The sequence below is a fragment of the Petaurus breviceps genome, unplaced genomic scaffold (genome assembly GCF_028583685.1).
Source record: "Petaurus breviceps papuanus isolate PSGF00001 unplaced genomic scaffold, PetGlider_PUasm1.0 208, whole genome shotgun sequence".
Classification (NCBI taxonomy): Eukaryota; Metazoa; Chordata; class Mammalia; order Diprotodontia; family Petauridae; genus Petaurus; species Petaurus breviceps.
Window position 1 is genome coordinate 23951817 of NW_027185852.1, and position 19816 is coordinate 23971632.

A 19816-nucleotide genomic window follows, 5' to 3' on the forward strand; every position below is an offset into this window, starting at 1 on the left:
TAGAACCTGGGAGGGGTGGGAGAGAGGGAGAGGTGGAGACAAAGGCTCCGGGCCCTGACGTAGAGGGCGAAGGGGCGTGGCCTAGCGTGACGCGAGGGGCGGGGCCACGTTCGGCTTGGCGCGAATCTTTCATTTCAAACTTCTTTCTAAAGCTGCCGGCTGGCAAGGAGGGCGAGCAGCGCGTACGCGGAGTGGCGGAGAAAGCGAGAGGGTGAGCCTGGGGCCCGGGGCGTCTGGGGTGCGCGGGGGGGAACTGGAGGCGACCCCCCCCTCCTTTGCACACGGGGAAACTGAGGCACGGGGAGGCAGGCGCAGCCCCGAAGCGGACTGGGCCCGGAAGCGTGGGAGGGAGGTTCCAGCTCTGGGGGCAGAGAGGCGGGAAACTACGGAAAGGAGCCTTCCTTACTGTCCTGCCCCGCCCCCTACCCCCTTCCCTAAGCCCTCTAGTGCCGGGGTGGGGGAGGGGCTGGCTCCTTATCTGAAAGCAAGATGTTCGCGGGTCCAGGCAGGGATCCGCCCTGGGGGCGCTGGGGCCCTCCGCATCAGCTCCCCCCACAGATCCCCGCTCCACAGGGGGGTAGATCGGGATTCTGGCTTCATCCACCCCGCAGGGGGCAAGGGAGCCTGCGGAGAGGCCCGGAGGGTGCCCGCGGGCGCCCAGATTCCCGTGCTGCCGCGGCCCTGCGGCTCCCTGGCCTCCCCAGACCGCCTGACACCCCGCCTCTCCTCCCGTCCCCCACTCAGGACCAGAAGCCATGAGCAGCCGCTATTTCACCAGACTCAGGGCCAGACGGCACTACTCATGGCTTGAGTGCGAATCCTACGACCGCAAACTGCAGCGCAGCCTCTACAGGTAAGTGACCGGCAGGCCCGCTCCCTGGGGCAGCAGTCTCTGGGGCCTCGGCCTGGGAAGAGACCGGCCAGCATTTATTAAGAGCCTGCTCCGTGCCGGGCACCGCGCTGAGTGCCAGGTACACGAGGACTGTGAGGACCATCCCTGCCCCCCAGAGCTCGGGTCTAGTGGGGAGATGGCCTGCAAACGACAAAGTACAGCTAAGTTGTGTAGACAAGACTCGGGGGGCGCATCTCAGGGAGGACTCCAGGTGAGGGTCTCCCCTGGTCCTCTTGCAAAAGATGAGCCTTAAGCTGGGGTCGGAAGGAATCTGTGAGGACCGACGTCCTTCTAAAAGAAAGACTTGTATCTGTTTGGATCGTGACTGGGACTGGGTGCACATATGCGGGCCGGGCAGGGGAGGCACAGCCTTCTCGGTCTTATTCCTGGTCCGCTGCTGAAGCTTTTGTCCCTAGCGGGGAGGGGAGGGGAGGATCTTGGGGATCAGCCTACAGCGTCAGGCCCGAGCCCAGGGAGCCCCCAGTATACCTCTGCTCCTGGGCACACTTTCCCGGGAATCTCTTTCCCTTTTGGAGGCAGAGCTACCTGGCTTGACCTGCAAGTTCCTTATCTGGCCTGAGGGTCTTAGTGACTTGATTTTCCTGTACTCTAGGCCAATTTATCCCTGGGGTTGCTTTGCAGAAGTATTTGTGTGACATCTCCAAGCAGCAACACCAAAGTCCAGATCAATCTAGGGGACTTCGTGCTGGTAGAAGGGCATGACGATGACAACCCGTATATTGCTAAGCTGCTCCAGCTCTCCAGGGATGGTGAGTTCCCCAGGGAAAGGCAGGGCCAGGCTCTGTCCCTGACACCATCAGGCTCTAGCTGGGGGGCCAGGCCTACCAACACCCCCAGGAGAAAGGGTTAGGAACCAGAGGGAAGAAAGCAGGAGAAACAGGGAAAAAGAGGGGCAAAGAGGGGAGAGAGAGAGAGAGTGCGAGGGAGGGAGGGAAGACCACCAGCAACTGGGGCTTAGGCAAGGGAAGGGGATGGGTTGAAAAGAAAAGAAGAAACAGATTTCCAGTGACGGACGTCTAATATGTTATAGGATGTATGTAGGCTTATATGTGAAATGAAAGGAAATAATTTAGGAGGTCTTTTCCAGCTCTCACTGTTGTTCCATCGTGTCTGACACTCTTCTGACCCCACTGGGGTTTTCTTGGCAAAGATACTGGAGTTATTTACCATTTCCTTCTCCACTCCATTTTACAGATGAGGAAACTGAGGCAAATAGGTGAAATGACTTGCCCAGGGTCCCACAGCTAGTGAGTATCTGAGGCTGGATTTGAACTTAGGAAGATAAGATGTGTCTTTGCAGCTCCAGTCAAGCGCTATCCATTGAGCTACCAAACTGCCCTTTTTCCAGCTCTAATAGTCTGTAATCCAATAAGTTGATTGAAATGGTTTTGATTGATTATGAGGCAGCTGATTGTTAAAAAGGGAAGACAAGTAATTTACCTTTAAGGTGTTCGTTTTTAATCAGCTAGTTCAGTAGTGCATAGTGGTCTAGACTGGAGTCAGGAAACCCTGAGTTCAAATCCTGCCTCAGACAGTAACTCTGTGACCTGAGGCAAATCATTTAACCTTTTAGTCTGTTTCCTCATCTGTAAAATGGGGAGAAGAAATTGCTATATATGTCAAGACTGAGGAGAAAAGTTGAGGGCTGGATGAGTGAATTCAAACATAGTTATAGTCCTAGAAAAGAGGAAGAGGAGGGGATGAAGGTCAGCTGTGTCCCTCTTACCTTATGGGGAAATTCTCTGAGAGGGACTAGAATGAGGTAGGTAAGAGATAGAAAACTGATTAAGGGAGCTGTTAAATCACCATCCACACAGTCAGCGGTAGAACCAGGATGGGAAATGGGGCCTCTTTGGCAAAGGCTCCTTCCTGCAGGTGGAGGTGATGAAGGCTGAATGGGAGATGGTCCTGGAGAGAGTCGGTAAGGAGTGGCGTCCATGGGGGGACAACTAGGAAGACACAGGAATAGAGGGGTGGGGGAGAGCTGGGGACACCAAGGGTCAGTCTAGCAGAAGCTTGGGCGCCAAGAGGAAGAATGGCTGACAGGGGAAACAGTTTTAAGTGGGAGAGTGTGGGCCGGCTCCTTCCTAGGAGAGCTGGGCATCTGGGGCATCTTGGAGAATGGACAGGGCAGTGAGGCTTATTGGGAGGGTGACCACAAAACAGCTGCATGAGGTTTGAGAGCACCCCAAGGCAGTGAGCAGCCCCAGTATTGGTGGGGAAGGTGTGTCCCTTTGTTCTGGCCAGGGTCAGCTCAGCAGCTGGACATTTTACATTGTCTGTAAAATGTTTATCTTGTGGCTCTCTTGATTTCTTTGAGGACTGGCCTCAGTTGTTTCTGACCTTGGACTTCTGGTCATTTGCATGGCTTGTTGGAGCATCTGGGTGCCGATGGTTGTGATAAGCGAGCTGGCATTGACCTGTGGAGGTCACCGGGCCCAGTCAGGCAGAGCAGTGAGGCCAGTGAGCCCTCAGAATCACCCTTCTAAGGCCCTTTGATAGACGGCAGCTCTCTCCCATCTAACTTGAGGCGAAGACCTGGACAGGGTTCATGGTTTACACAGCAGCCCACGGGGAATGATTGGCTGGGCTGGGGCAGATGTGCTGGCTTGTTATCAGAAGGAAGGGCAGCTCCCAAGGGGACACTGGCTCTGCCGGCTGCTGGCCACATGACCACAAGGGGCACCTGTGTTTCTCTTCCTGCTCAGTGTCTTCGTTAGAGCCTGAGCCCTCCTCGCATGCTGTGGTCCAGTGGTTCATTCGCTTGAGTGAGATCCCCCTCAGCAAGCACAAGCTGCTTGGCCGGGAGGCTGCCCCACAGGAGATCTTCTGGTACGATGACCCCCCGAGGGACATCAGCATCAAGAACATCCTCGGCCCAGTTCAGGTGCGTAGTCCCTCAGCCTCCCTCTCTGCCCCCCGTGTGTCATGTCGCTCCCATTGTCACTTGGTCCTCCTGGGAAATGTCATTGGATGTTACCCTGTGGGCTTGGCTTTACCCAGAGAAAGGGTGTGAGGTATGGAGAGAAGTATGCACCATGTGCTGCCACCCTAAGCTCCCAGGGCTCAGGGGGCCTGAGCTGACCATTATTGCTCCTGGTATCCCAGCTAGTCTGATGGGCTCAGAGACAGAGACGGAAAACTAGGAGAGAGCCCAGAGGTGATCCAACCAGTCGTGCATTGGAGAGATGGTTGGCTCTGTAGAAGGGGAAGGGGAAGAATTCCAAGGAGAGAAACATTGAGATGGGAGGGAGGAAGCCATCGCCCAACTGGGGCAGAGGCCGCCTTTGTGAGGCTGTGGGACAGGTGGCATCAGCCCTGAAGCTTGGATCTTTGGGTGGCCCAAGGACTTGCCCAGGACAGTTCTTCACGTGTGTCCTTTCAGGCCGCGGTGTAAGGTGTATTTCTCCTGGTTTTGCTTACTTAAGCCTTTCCAAATTTACTTTCACCTTCAGATTTGGGGCTGATGACTTTGGGCAGCTGGCTCATCAGTGAGATGGGGGGGGGGCATTTGTGCCACTCTCCCCTTTGTTGTCTTTTCCTCCTAATTTATACTTTTGAATGCAGGTGGTAGCTTTGGCCCCAAAAGAAGCTATACCAAAGGGGCAGAAAGACAGACAGACATTCTACGTCAAGCTCTCCTGGGACAACAAGTGTTTCCGCCCACTGGCCCCAAAGCTGCTTGCTGAGATGAAGAAGTCACATGAGAAGAGTCCTGGGTGCAATGCCTCTCCCAAGGTGCCAGGAGCCAAGCCCATGAACACTGCTGAGCGGGGCATTGGACGCATAGAGTCACGCCATTCCATTTCCAAGTCCTGCCCCTCCCAGGAGATACGCGCTAGCCGAACTCCCCGTTCCTCCACCCCTCCTCGGGCCAGAAAGCGGCTGGATCTGGGAAGTAAGTCTGAAGGACAGATGTCAGTGAACAGGATTGGGACCAGCCTCCTCTCTGTTCCCACAAAAACCTTAGAGTGTTCAGTGAGTCCTCTCTCCCTCACCCCAGCAATTCCAAACCTTCCCTTCTTTCCTCAAACCTCCCATGGCCTCCTCTCCCTCCACCCCCAGCTGAGACACTCACTTCATACTTTGCCAAAAAAAAAACAACAAAACAGCCAAATATGGAGGCCCTTTGCAAAGAGCTCCCGGTTCTCCTCCTCACATCCCTCTGACATCTTCCCCTTCTATCTCCTCCTTTATTCCTTTGGGAGAAATGAAGAACTGGCCCTTCTGCTTGCCAAGGCCAATTCCTCTACCTGCACACTTGATTCTTTACCTTCCCATCTTTGACAGATGGCCTCCCACTCCCACCCTCACTCTCTAATCTCTGTCTACTGGCATCTTCCCTCCTGCCTCCAAACACTCCCATGTCTGCCTCAGCTTTTCAGATCCATCACCAGATCTGGTCATCCCTTTATCCCTTCTCTCCTTCAGTTAATGCCCTTGCAAGGCCCTCTATGCTTCCTCTACCTTTGTTCTTTTCTGAAACTCTCAGCAATCTCTGGTGCCTTTAGCAGAGATGTTGAGGGTTGGTAGTGGGAAGGAAGGGTTGGGGGAGGCAGGAGCACAGCTCTGTCTTGGATGTGATGATTGTTCAGGACATCCATTTGGAGATGTCCAGTGGGCAATGGTTGATGGGACTGAAGCTCAGAGGAGAGACTGGGCCAGGCACCTCTGAGAATCATCTGTGTGGAGGTGAGAGTTTCACCTAATTCGGTGCTTGTTGCCTCTTCTGAGATATGAGGTTGTCCTGGAAGACACAGCTTCTCTTCTGGGCAGGTTCTGATTCACATCACTGGGTCCCCCCTATCAAGCTGGGAAGGCTCGTCAGGGTCTCCCGCTGACCAGGAGCCCCTGGGGCAGCAAGGATTCTTAGAAAAGTCGCCTCCAGCTATGGCTGGCAATAGCCAAAAACAGGACAGTGTGCTGACTTTCTCCTGAAGACTTCCAGAGGAGAGGAAGTGAGCTTGCCCCACTTTAAGAAATCTCTGCTTCTGAGGCGGTTTGTCTGGAGATTAAGCTAAATCATGCTCTTTGCAGCTTATCATCACTGGGGAACAAGGCTAGTCCCCTTTCCACATGACAGCCCCACAGGGGGTACTCCATGTTCAGAAAGGAGAGCTGAAGGAACTGAGGGTCATGCAAGAACGTGGAAAAGGGCAGAGCTAGAGACTGTGTTTAGACAGTACAAAGGGGTGGATTTGTGGAAGGATAAACTCCCTGACAATGAGAGCTGTTCCAGTGTGGAAGGCGGTACCTTGAGAGCTTCCCATCCACAGACAGGGAGACGGAGCCAACACGGCGTTCATGGACGCCATCTAGTCCATACCTACAAGAGAGTGTGAGAGACACGGTCAAATGCCTTTGCTGGAATCACACCCCGTAACACTTCCCAAAAAGGAAGGGGGATGAATTTGCAGTGATAGGCTCTGGGCTGAGGACTCTAAACCTCCCAGCAGCCCTGATTTTATCGTCTTATCCTCCCCATTTTACAAAGGAGGAAACTAAGGCAGAATTCAGGCCAGGGTTCAGTGCTCTGCCCACTGTGCCACCAAACTTGAGGCCCATCTGCCATCCTCTTTCCCAGTGACCATTGATAACTGCGCGGTAGCCACCTCGACCAAGTTTTCAGCCTTCCAGGGTATGATTCCGTCAGGCCTAGTGACCTGAAGTCATTGAGAACAGATGGATGCTGCCCCTGTCTCCTGACATTGATTGTCCGGCAGCTTCGGATGGCTAGCTCACTCCCTTCCAAGGTTCCCACCCTTTCCCTGATGGTCACCTTCTGGTCCTGAACAGCTCCCCTCACCACTTCCTCTACCTTTTGAAGAATGGAGGTGTCAAGTCCCAAAGCCACGCGCACTTCTAGTGGGTGTTTGAATCCTTTAGTGCCCCCTCAGGACATCAGGCCTCTGGGCCAAGGTCTACTGCAGCGGCTTGTTGTCCTTCCTTCTGTCCAGGTGGTCTGCAGTACAAATAGCCTCCTGCCACAGTCCCTGGCCCCAGTGTCTTCCGGGGTCCCCCCTCCTCTCCAGTCTGCTTCCCACTGGGCGTCTCATCTCTCTATTGAGGTGTATGTGTTCTTGATGCACAGCGCTGCCCTGCCCTGCAGCTCCCCAGCTTTCATCACTCTGCTCTCTAGACTTACTTCTGCTTGATAAGATGCTCTCCGGACGCAGCTCTTCTCTGCGGCCCTCACCCCTTTTGCCCATCATGTTGCCAAGATGGCCAGACCATTGACCTTTCTTGGCACATTGCTCACTATCTCCTCAGTATTTTCTCTGGTGAATTACTGGTCTTCTCTAGTACCAGAAAGAACTTGAGTTTGAGAATGAGGGAAGGGCAGCTGGTGACAGCCTTGCCTTCCTGCCCAGTTCCTGCTTAGACGGGACCTGAGTGGCTCAGGTTGTGCAGAGCCCCCTGATGGCCAGGTGAGCCTGAGCAGTCACCCCCTCTGCGTGGTTCCAAGCCAAGAGATGACAGTACGTAGAGCAGCAGGCCATCCAGCTAGGCACATGTCTCACCTTTCTCCCTACTGACTGACCCCTCTTGGCCCCCAGGTCCCCAGAGGACACCCTGCAAATCTGCCCACATCAGCCTCAAGCTGACCCAGCCTAAGCCCAACAGTCCCTGTAACTCTTTGGGACCAACTAAAAGGAAAGTGGCTTTGCCTGAGACCCCTTCACCTTGTAAGAAAACTCGTGCCAATGGTGGAATTCACGCCCTTCCTGCAGCTCAGAAAGAATTCAAGTTTAATAAGAAGAGGAGACTCATTCCTCTCCAAGAGGGTGTGGAGGCTAACCTTCCCATGGCCTTGAGGCCCAGGTGAGTGAGGACAGGCTGGTGTTCGCAGCAGTGATTCAGGGCACAGGATGGCACCCCAGCCCAGGCACCGCCGGTCCTGCACGGCTCTAGTTCAGTGCGTGGCTTTGGGGCGTAACACGTCACCTTCCCCCTTAGCACAGTGTCGATGAGCCAGGTTATTCTGGGCTCCTAGTGCCAGGGCAAAGCTCATCTCGTTTCAGAAGCTGCATTCTTGGCCCCCTGCTGTCATGATGCGCCTTTCTCTAGTGTCTCTCATTCCAGCAGATGTACTGGTGTGTGTTAGAGGCTGGAGAAGCTCTGCCCAGGCCCAGTGATTAGAGCCATCCACTTGTTTTTTGGGCAAAGTGCATCTAATCCAAGATGATGAGTCGTTACCATTGTTTCTGTGTCCATAGTCCTGAAATTCAGGCAGGAGTCAGAGCAGCAGCCCACCCTGGGTCTGAACACCCAGCGTGTCCCTTGACCAGCAATTGAATTATACCTGCTCTGTAGAATGGGTGATGAGGGGGGCCCACTAGTGATCTCAGGACCCTTCTGTCCCTGAGTGAACCCAGTAAAGTAGGCATTACACACCACAGCCCCATTTATGATGGGGAAATCGAGGCTCGGGGCACTTGGACACACACGGCTCTGAAGTGTCAGTGGCTACACTGAAACTTGGCCATCCAGACTGTAGCATCTGCACTTCCTGCTGCTGGATGCTGGTCACCGAAAGTCTGGGGCACCTGTCACCCCCACGTGTGACCTCAGCTCAGCACAGTGCAGCAAGCGGGGAAATCATGTTCTTGTTAGGAAGGCAGGAGGTCTGCTGAGCCCCCCTCCTTCCCAGGCAGCATCCAGTAAGGTCTCTGGCTTTCTTACAGGGTGGCTAAAGGGATGGACTCAGAGAAGGAAGACTGTGCTGAGAGCCCATCGAGCCACAGGAAGCAGTCACTCAGGGCCTTGAGAAAGATCAGGGAGACTTTAAGGTAATGAGTCACCTTGGAAGGGAAAATGTTGCTTCCTTCGCCTTCGTACCCTGCCCCCATCCCCCACCAGTCCAGAAAGCCCATCAGGATCCTGAGTTGGGGCGGGGGGAAGCAGCCGGTCCTTGTCTTTGGGGAGCCCGGCCTCCAGGATGCTGAATGTCAGAGATGTGCCCTCCTCCCCTTCCCAGAATTTTAGGTGACAGTCGATGTGACTCAGAAAGTGAAGATGGATACTTACCAGGAGAACCTTCCAACTCTGACTACAGCAGCAACGAAGAGGAAGAACTTTCCACACCCCGCCAACGCCAGAGAAGACAGAGCGCTGTGGTCAGGCCCCAGCGATCTGCCAGCAAGTCTTCCATACAGTGCACTCCTTCCAGGACCCCTTCCAAGACCTCTTCCAGGACCCCTTCTAAGACCCCTTCCAGGACCCCTTCTAAGACCCCTTCCAGGACCCCACAAAAAACAGTAAGATTCTTCTGGGTACCTTTTCTGTGGGGTGAGTGTGCATCCGAGGTCAGGCTGTGAGGACTGACAGTGCCAGCCTCCAGGACTGGCAATGGCACCCAAGACCTCAGTTATCCCTCCAAGGGTGCAAAAGCCCAGTGAGTGAGAGTGTCTGGGAGGAGAGGCCACCCCACTGGCAGTTAGACTTGGCTGGCAACTTTGAGGGGCCAGGAGCCAGAGACTGAACGAGAGGAAGGGGGGCAGCAGGTGTAGACCGCCCTGCCATGGGATGGCTGAGAAAGGAAGGAGAGAGGACAAGATGTAGGTTAACAGCTTGGGGGGATGACGAGGTCTGGAGCCAGTTTTTTAAGGATGGGGTGGCTAGGTGGCGTAGTGGATAAAGTGCGGGCCCAGGAGTCAGGAGGACCTGACTTCAGACACTTGACACTTACTAGCTGTGTGACCTTGGGCAAGTCACTTAACCCCGATTGCCTCATCCCAAAAAAATGAAAAATGAAAAGGGGATGATTGAAGAGGCACGAGGGGATCACCAGATCCTAAGCTCCATCTAAGTGTGAAAGCCAGTGCCTTGTTTTTGCCTTTGTATCCCTAGGGCTTATGTCCCTGGCACGTGATGGTGCTTAATAAATCCTGATTGATTGACCCACCAGCTGATGCCTCTTTAGTCCCTGGACCACACCAAGCCACCAGCTCTGAGGGTCCTATTCCAGGATAATAGGCCATGGGGCGTCTATTCTATGCCCTCCAGCATAAGGCTGCTCAGGGGGCTCCTAGAGTCATAAATTCTCCTCCATCCATCCAGCGTGGCCGCCCAGACCTCTCAGGGGCAGCTGAATACAGAGCGCGCTGGACTGGCGAGCCATGTGACCCCATGAGGTCCTCCCCTTTCAGCCTCAGTTTCCCCATCCATAAAATCAGAGTGACGATGACAGCTTCTGGTCCGCAGGGTCCTTGTGAGAGTCAGAAGAGGGGACAGCGTTGGCATGGCAGAAGGGTTGGCTGTCAGCTTCCAGGGATGGGGGAGCCAGCCTACGGCCGCTTCCCTTAAAGCTCCTTGAGCACAGAGGCACCTTCATTTCTGCCTTTGTTTCCCCAGCGTGTAGCCCAGGGCCTGGCCTGAGCAAGCATTCCCATGCTTGTTGGGTGAAGCAGCCTGTCAGGGAGTTCACCATCCCAGACCAGACCACACCCATGGACAGGCTTAAGAGGCAGAGAGTGGCCGGAGTACATGAAAGATGGGCTAGCAGGTGTAGCATAGGAGGGGAGCGTCCCCGAGGTTTCCTGTTGGTCTAGGGAGAAGTCGGGGGAAACGCTGCCACTCAGTCCTGAGCTGTAGAGATGGGGGACACCATTGTTCAGGTGCCTTGGCTGCGGTCTCCACCAGACACCATTGTCTCTTTCTTACAGTCTGAGCTGAGGACCCCTCAGATCCGCAGGCGCAGAAAGGCTGCCCAGAAACCCACCAACTCACTTGAAGAGGCCCAGATACGGTGAGTGAGCCCATGCCCTCTTTCAGGTGGAAAATGTTTGCCTTGATTTTCACAAGACAGAAATAAGTCAAAGTTCACTGATTTGTCTACCATGGAATGCAGTGAAGGGAACAGGCCACTGTTCTGAAAAGGGAGGATTCCTTGGTTAAGGACAGTCAGGTCTGAGTCTTCTGTCTGATTCAGAAAAGCTCAGTGGAACAGGGATAGAGGGGGGGGGGGGTGTAGACCAAGATGGACATGGGGACCTGGAGAAGGAAGGAGAGGCTCAGGATTTGAGGTCAAGCCCAGGGGGCAGAAGCATCTCCAGGTGTGTGGATTAGGGCTCAGGCTGGAAGCCATGAACACGACCTCTGTTACAGAGCGTTGGGCTGCCCTTTTCGTCCCATTCTCAACTTTCTTCCTGCCCTTGTCTCCCTTTCAAGGCTGCACGTCTCCTTCGTGCCTGAGTCTCTGCCTTGCAGGGAGCAGGAGTTCCAAGACATCTACAGTTTTGTGGAAAGCAAGCTTCTCGACAGGACAGGAGGGTGAGTTGCCCTGGGCCCTGCAACGTGGGGAGGTCAGGGTGCTGTGGAGAAGGCCGAGGGAAAGATCCATGCTGAGCCCTTGGAGGCAAGAGAAATCCAGAGGGTCTGAGCCCCTTGGCCCGTGCCTTCCTGTCTGACATGCTTAAAGCATCTGCTCCATTCGCAGGCTCTGTGGCCACAAACAGGGAACAAGACATGGTTCTTTTTTCAAGGACCTTGCAGCCAGTGGGGCTGTGGGGCTCTTCTGCAGAGAAGCAGGGGAGGCACCCCCATCTCTGGGCACACATTCCTATGTTGTGGGGTGGTCATGGGGATACTCTATGAAGCCTCCAAAGTGCTCCCATGATGGGGGCCGTTGTTCCTGTGGCTACCACACCATGTGGGTGGGTGGGGGTCTGACAGCTTGGGAGAGATCCGTCATCCATGAGGCGGGAAGAGGCAGCTGCCAGAAGAGGATATTGGAAGGGACACCAGAAAGGACGAGGGATGCAGGATGGGGCGCCAGGCACCCTCTAAGAGACACAGAGGGCTGTCTAGTCAGGCTAGAACACGGTCGATAGCATAGATTGGATCCAGACTGGGGGCCTTGAATGCTGAAATCAGGAATTGTATTTTATGTGGTAAGCAGACAGGAGCCACTAAAGACTCATAAATAGTAAATAAAACAAGTGTTGGTTGAAGACTTAGCTGGTGTAAGCAACTGATGGCTCCCAAGGATAAGCTAACGGCAAGGGCCCTGGTCAGCTCCTCGAGCCATGTTAGAGCCGCCCGCGATCCTGCCAACCACTGCCCTTCCTGCTCTAGGTGCATGTACATCTCTGGGGTCCCTGGGACAGGGAAGACAGCCATTGTGCACGAGGTGGTGCATTCCCTGCAGCAGGCTGCCCAGGCAGACGAGCTGCCCCCCTTCCGCTATGTCGAGGTCAATGGCATGAAGCTGACTGAGCCCCGTCAGGCCTATGTGCAGATCCTGCAGGTGAGCTGGGGGGCCCAGCTGGCGCTCTTAGACTAGGCAGGGCTGGGGCTTGGACCCCAGCTCACAGCTGTTGGGGCCCCAGGTAGCCATGTCAAGCATGGGGAGGAGCACTGGGGATAAACCAGAGACATATCCAAGTGTGGCACGGAGCCCGGCATTGGGACAGTGCCCTGAGCAGTCTGAAGAGGGAGCCAGGACTTTGGGCTGCTTGGGGTCAGGGGGATCCGGACTGGGCCTGAAGGGAGGGGCGACTTGAGGAAACAGGAAGGCATCAGCAGGACTAGGGGCGGGACATCATCTGGCCAGAAGGCACACCGAAGGAGAGCCGTGTGAAAGCAGCCTGGACAGATGGCTGGAGCCAGGCTGTGGGGTCCCCCTCCTAGGCACCGCTGCCGTTGTCCCACTACCCCAGGGAGAGGGTCTGTAGCCTGGGATTGGCAGCACCCCCATCTAACCCAGCGAGATTAAACCCAAGACAGGGAAGAGCTGAGCTCCTGCCATTGGCTTGGCCGGCCCAGGCCAGGGGTCCTGGGAGGGGGCTGAGCAGTAGTTCATTTTCCCCATCCAGAAGCTGACAGGTCAGAAGGCTACTGCCAGCCATGCCGCAGAGCTGCTACAGAAGCGATTCAGCCAGCCCGCACCCGGCCAGGAGACCACAGTGCTCCTGATGGACGAGGTGAGGGGGGCTGGCCGCAGAGCTGGGAGGGGAGCTCGAGGCTGGTAGCTGGGAGGGAACAGCACTGACAGTGGCTTCTTGGCATCCCATCCCCACCAGCTCGACCTCCTGTGGACCCCGAAACAGGACGTGCTGTACAGCCTGTTTGACTGGCCTGCTCAGCGCGGCAGCCAGCTCATCGTCCTGGCCATTGCCAACACCATGGACCTGCCTGAGAGGATGGTGATGAGCAGGGTGGCCAGCCGCATGGTGAGGAGGGCAGAGGGCCTGGGCGCAGGGCTGGCAGAGGCTGGGCTTCCTTGGTGGAGCCATGACCTCTAGGCATCTGTCCTTTGGGTTTCTTAGGGTCTGACCAGGATGTCCTTCCAGCCTTACACCTATAAACAGCTGCAGGAGATCGTAGTGTCGCGCCTGGAAGGTGTGAAGGCCTTTGAAGACGATGCCATCCAGCTGGTGTCCAGGAAGGTGAGCGGTGTTCAGTATAAGCGTCAGCTACATTGGAGTCCCTGAGGGACCTTCAGGGTCCTCTGGGTCAAGCCCTGCCCAAAGCTTTTCTGCTTTATCCCAATGTACATCATTCCATCTCTAGCACCTGCCCATTGTGGTCTGGGAGAGTTCTCATTGAACTTAGTTTTTCCTCTACGTGGAGCCGAGATCTGGTTCTCTGACACATCTGTGTTCTGCTGTATGAAGTCAAGAAGAAACAAGTCTAATCCTTCTTGAACAACTCTCAGTATTTGTCCCCTTCCCAGCTAGGACTACCCGCTCCTTCGGCCCCTCCTCGTGGGCAGTGCCCCTCTCCCTTACCTTCCTGGTCACCTTCCTCTGGATACCCTCCAGATTGGCACTGTCCGTTCTGAAACAGGCAGACCAGAATGCACTCCTGCAGACATGTGGTCTCCACAACACTGGCAGTGTCGACAGCGATCGCTGAGATCGGCCTGGCAGGGTGGGGGCTGCCCTCTAAGCCACGGCTGGTCATCTCTCAGACGTAGGCCACAAGGGCTCTCCCTGCCGTGCAGGAAGGCAGTGTTTTATAAGAACTCTGGAGGGAGTCGTTGCATTCCTAGATGTTTGGAGAGTCGGTCACGATTGGGTGGAACAGTCTGGCTCCCTCTCAAATGCAGGAATATACTCCCAAGGTGACAGTCTCAAGCTTCAGGGCAGCTCCTCGACACTCCCTGAGTCACCCAGATGGCCCAGCGCCAAACTCCCGAGGAAAAAGCCTCATCACAAGTCATTTTCTTTAACATGCAGTCCTGTCTGCCTGCTCTCTGTTGGAAGGAAGTATGGGACTTCTGTGGCGTACTGGGGACTTACACAGCCAGACCCAGAGACTCCGCCAGGTTTTCGGGGTCCCTGACAGCATGCTCTGATTCTAGGTAGCAGCCCTCTCTGGTGATGCCCGGCGCTGCCTGGATGTCTGCAGGAGAGCCACAGAGATCTGCCAGTTCTCCAGCCAAAAGCCAGATTCCTTGGGCCTGGTCAAGGTGGCCCACGTGCTGCAAGCTGCAGAAGAAATGTTTTCATCCGCTTACATAATGGCCATCAGGTGAGTCTGGTTTCTGACCTGCCCCCCTACCCTGGAGTATTCCAGAGAGAAGGGTGTGCCTGGGTCCTGAGGACGAGGGAGGCCCACGTGATCCTGCGCTGGCCATTGCTCAAGACGTCTTCCTCCGTGCTAAAGAAACCTTCAAAGTCACCTCTTGCAACTTTGCAGCTTCCGTGTTTAGCGAATGACAGAGCTGGACCCCTGCGGTCTGGTCATTTGGCCCAGGGCTCCACTGTCCTTCACGGAGAAGAGAACAAGCATTTTCTTCATTCACGCCTGCCGTGTGCGGGGCTCTGTGCTAAGCACTTCACAAATGTTGTCTCATTATGGGATCCCCACAGCCGCCCTGGGAGAGAGCTGCTATTATTGTCCCCATTTTACAGCTGAGGAAATGGGCACACAGCGGTAAAGTGACTTGCCCAGGGCCCACAGCTAGTGAGGGCCTGATGCCAGGCTCCACACTCTGTCCGGAGCACAGTTCAGCAGCTTCTGGGGGTCTGTAGAACCGTAGCCAGCTCAGAAAGCCTCAGCAGGGTTGAGCCAGCTGTATGTTAAATGTCCTTTAGAAGTGGCATCGGGGCTCTAGGCTCTGGTGAGAGCACAGTGTCTCTGCCTTTCTTTAGGAATGCCTCCGTCCTGGAGCAGGGCTTCCTGAGAGCCATCCTGGCAGAATTCCGGCGGTCAGGCCTGGAAGAAGCTACGCTTCAGCAGGTGGGTTTGGCTGCTGGGGGGCAGACACGGAGGGGATTCCCACTTCGGGAGGGACTTCTGTACTCAGCCTCCAGCATCTGGGAGAGCCATTCACCGCTGCTTCCTTTGCATTCTTCCAGGTCTACCATCAGCACGTGGCTTTGTGCAGAATTGAGGGCCTGCCACACCCCACGGTGTCTGAGACCATGGCCGTGTGCTCCCGCCTGGGCTCCTGTCGGCTTCTGCTAGTGGAGCCCAGTAAAAATGATGTGTTACTTCGAGTGCGTCTGAACATGAGCCAGGATGACGTGCTGTACGCTCTGAAGGAGGAGTGAGAAGGAAGCCAGGAGCAGATGCTTAACTTATTACAAATTATTGTTTTTAAATTCAGTTTTTATTATTTTAAGCAAGGAGGATGCTTTTATACTGGATGGAAATAGTTTTATCGTGTTTAAAATTTTACATTAAATATTTTGGTTTTTTTCTAACACATCTTTGGAGTTAGAACTTTGTTACCAGTGAAGTGTTTAAAACCTGATTTAACATTGGTACTCACCGACCTAGAAACATTCATTTCATCAACTCCCACAGCCACTGGAGTCTGGCTGTGTGACATGATCTCGGGTGGCTGGGGATTGCTGCTGGCAAAGACCAACTAATTAAAAAGGGAGGAGGGCAGTATCTTTCAACTCTCTGGACCAGGAGTGGGGAACTTGTAGCCTTCTCGATCCTTAGGTGTGGCCTTTTGACAGAATCCAATGAAAGACTCCTGGGCTGTCCCTGAGATCCTTGGAGAGCACAGCACCCACTACCCTGAGAACACCAGAGCAGGACAGTATATAATATAAACAGGGCCCAGACTTTCCTGCAAGTGTTCATAGAGCCTTGCCTAATTTAGGAAATGATTAACCAAAAAAGACACCAATGAGAAAAAGCCTGGGATGCCCAAGATAAACCCAGAAGAGAATCCTTCCAACTACAAGTAAAGCTTGAAAAAAATAAAATACAATACAGCCTGACCACAAGATTGGCTAGAATTCTGAAGAACCTTGTTGTTTTTTATGTTTAAAACGATACTACAAATTAAATGAGTGCTCTAGAGAAATTAGACTAGAAATGAGTGCCGGAGGGGCTCGAAAGGTAAATTAAGGGCTCAGTTCCAAAAGTACAAAAAATTACTAGTAAGCAAGAAATTGAAACAAGAAATATCAAAGCCAAAATGTATCCAATCAAAAAAAACTAACCAAGGGGAAAAGGTGAATGAAGGATAATTTAACAGTCATTGGACTGCCTGACCAAAAAGAAGCTGGATATATTTCAGTAAGTCTGAAATAAGGAAGGGCTGCTCAGGACTATCAGAACAAGAGAGCAAAACACAGAAAAAATCCACCAGTCATCTTGTGAAGAAAACTAGAGAATGTCAGTCAAAATTCAGAACCAAAAATAAAATTTTTTTTAGAAAATGAAAGGGGGAAATTATGTGAATGAAAAGTCAGAGAGTGTTTCTGGGTAATTAATGAGGGGCTTTGATCCTATCAATGAGAATCATCTCCACCCTGACTATTTAAATTGAACACAATGGGCCAGAATTCACCTAAATTAGATTCTCTTTACATTTTAATCAGAAATAAACTCTTCCCTGGTAGCTAGGTGATAGCAGTGAATAGAGTGCCAGCCCTGGATTCAGGAGGACCTGAATTCAAATCCTCCCCCAGACACTTACCACATGTACTTGCTGTGTGACCTTGGGCAAGTCACTTAACCCCAATTGCCTTGCCTTCCCCCCTCCAAAAAAAAAAAAGCTCTTCTACTTGGGTGGGGTCTCCCCCAAGACTGAGGAGAATGTCTCATTTGTCAGCCCTGTCCTTCACAAGAACTGGGCTTTGAGGAGGCAAAAAGAGAAAAAACCCTACTAATTGGTTATTAAGAATTAGAAAAAAGAATATTTTGGTCCCATATGTAAAATTGGTTATGTAATATGATAATTTTTCTTGGGAATAACAGGGAAAAAAGGAAGGAGAGTAGAGTTATAGCTCACATCACCAGCAGAAAAAGGAACAGGCACTACCATTTAAATTTCACTTTAAACAGAACCAGTGAAAGGTGGATGGAACACAAAGAGGCTAGTGTAGAAATACATTCAACTCAATGAATATAGGGGAGAACAGGGAGGAGGGAGGTAGATACAGAAAGCAATTCATAAGCAAAAGAAAAATTATACAGGGCAGCAATTAAAACTTATTTGCTTCTGATTAGAAAACAGGCTGATCAGTGGAACCAATTCTATTCATAACACACAGAAGCAAATAAAATAAACTTAAATAAAACCAAAAAAGACCCCAGCTATTAGAGTAATGACAATTCAGCAAAAACTTGTGCAAAGGAAAGCAGTGTGGCAAATTAGTTTTAGAATAATACCTCACAGGGCAGCGAGGTGCGCATTGAATAGAGTACTGGCCCTGAAGTCAGGAGGACCTGAATTCAAATTTGACCTCAGATACTTAACACTTAGCTGTATGACCCAGGACAAGTTACTTAACCCCAATTGCTTTGCCTTGCCCCCCTCAAAAAAAAATACCTCACCATATAGCAAAATTAATTTCAAATAGACAAATGACTTAGAAAAGGCCACATGAACAAATTAGAGGTATGGGATAGAAATTTCTTGGGGCTATCCATGAATAAAAAGATTATGACTGAGCAAGACAGATGACCAAAATAACCAAATGGAGAATTTTGATTTTTAAAAAAGTTGCATAAATAAAATCAATGCAGCTAAAATTAGAAGCTGAGTTGAATGGAGAGAGAAGTGGAGAATAAATCTATACAGGAAGTTTGTCTGATAAAGTTCTGATTTCCAAGCTATATAAGGAACTGATTAAGATATATGACTAAGAGACATTAATCAATAGATAATGGTAAAAGGGCAAAGGTTCAATGGAAGCAATCCAAGCTAGAAACAACCATATGGGGAAAAAAATGCTTTAAATGACTAGTAATTAGGAAATGCAAATTAAAGCGCTTCTGAGGTTCTATCGCACCCATCAGGAATACAGTAACTGCTAAAGCAATGTGCAACTGTGCCCATAAAAATCACTTAACTGCAGTTTTTTTGAAGTGGTTATACCACCGCTACTAGGTCTAAACTCAGGGATTAAAGAAAAAGGAAAGAACTAATAGGTATTAAATATTAATAGCTTCTCTTTTGTGGTGGCAAAGAACTGGAAACTATGGGGGTTCCTATTAATTAGGAGAAGGAATTGTCAAATTAAGGTATATGGATGTAATGGAATGCTACTGTGAAGTAGGAAGTGAACAAAGGAATAGTTGAGAGAATGTGAGAAAACTTGAATGAACTGATGCAGAATGAAGAGAACAGAACCAGGAAGTCAAATGATGGAATAACAACTTTGAAAGACTTTGGAACTCAACTTCAAAAGACTCAGGAACTCCAATAAGTGCAATAGCCAAGTCTGATTCCTGATGGATTCAAGATACAGAATAAGACACATTTTTGGAAATGTGTGGATGCTTGACTGCCTATTTGTTACCAGAGTTTTTTCTTTCTTTTTCACCCTAGTATGAGAGGTCAAAAGAAAGTAAATGCTTAATTGGAATTTTTGTCTTATAAAGTTATTAAAATGAGAAAACTTTAAAAAAAAAAACTTTTTCAGTGGTTTTGGCTAAAATTTCCAAGTCAACTCAGACCTGGGTCTTCTGATATGGGGAAAATGGCCTGGTACATCAGCTTGGGCGGCTCCTGTGAGGACCCAAAGAGCAAATGCACAGGAAGCCCTCCCGGAGTGCCCAAGAAGAGGCCTATTGCATTGCTGCTATTTCCACCCCACATAGAGTTGGAAAGAAGCCCAGACTCCTTCTGACCTCTGACCAATCCAATCCATCAAGCCTTTAAGGGCCTACTATGGGCCAGGCCCTGGGGACACAAAGAGTCTGATGCTCCCTGCCCTCACAGAGTTTGCCAAGGGTCCCCTAAGTTCTCATCCAGCCTCTGAAAAGCCTACCCCAATAAAAGGGAGCCCGCGCCACTTTGGGCCTTCTCTCGTTTGTTTTTTCCTGACGTCATGCCTGGATTTTTTCCTTTGTAAATTCCTCCATTTTTCAGTTTTTCTCTGTAGGGCCAGACAGAACAAATCTATCTACATAACTCTTCAAACAGTTGGAGTCAATTCCTGTCTTCAGGTTTGTTACTGTTGTTTAGTCATTTCAATCATGTCCAACTCTAAATGATTCCATTTGGGGTTTTCTTGGTGAATATACTGGAGTGGTTTGCCCTTTCCTTCTCCAGCTCATTATACAGATGAGGAAACTGAGGCAAAAAGGGTTAAGTGACTTGTCCAGGGTCACACAGCTAGTGTCTAAAGCTGTATTTGATCCCAAGAAGATGCGTCTTCTGACACCAGGCCCAAAGCAACATTCACTGCACCACCCAGCTGCCCTCAAATTCGATAATATCTGTAAAGTGTTTAGTGAGGGGGTCTGGCACACAGTAGGTGCCACATAAGTGCTATTATCAATCAGTAAACATTTATTAGACCCCTGTTATATGTCAGTGCCTGACATATAAGCAGGATGCAAAAACAAAAAAGAATGACAGTCCCTGCCCCCAAGGAGCTTCTAATCTAAGGGAAGAGACAAAAGGAAGCTGAAAAGGGGGTCGCAATCAAGTCAGAGAAGTCCCAAAGTAGGATGGCTAGGAGAGAAATGAGGAATCGCTAT

The 19816-nt window shown here is 51.7% G+C and overlaps 1 protein-coding gene across 1 annotated transcript; it reads left to right on the top strand.

The window, feature by feature from the left end:
- Window positions 1–64: 64 nt before the first annotated feature.
- LOC138165343 (origin recognition complex subunit 1-like) lies at window positions 65–15569 on the top strand. Its single transcript, XM_069093570.1, has 17 exons — window positions 65–211; window positions 745–853; window positions 1535–1662; window positions 3622–3800; window positions 4481–4811; window positions 7471–7735; window positions 8599–8703; window positions 8892–9171; window positions 10579–10661; window positions 11084–11185; window positions 11990–12161; window positions 12730–12837; window positions 12937–13086; window positions 13183–13302; window positions 14220–14389; window positions 15013–15100; window positions 15220–15569. The coding sequence occupies exons 2-17, from the start codon at window positions 756–758 to the stop codon at window positions 15412–15414; spliced, it is 2574 nt and encodes an 857-aa protein (XP_068949671.1). The 5' UTR covers window positions 65–211; window positions 745–755; the 3' UTR covers window positions 15415–15569.
- Window positions 15570–19816: the final 4247 nt, after the last annotated feature.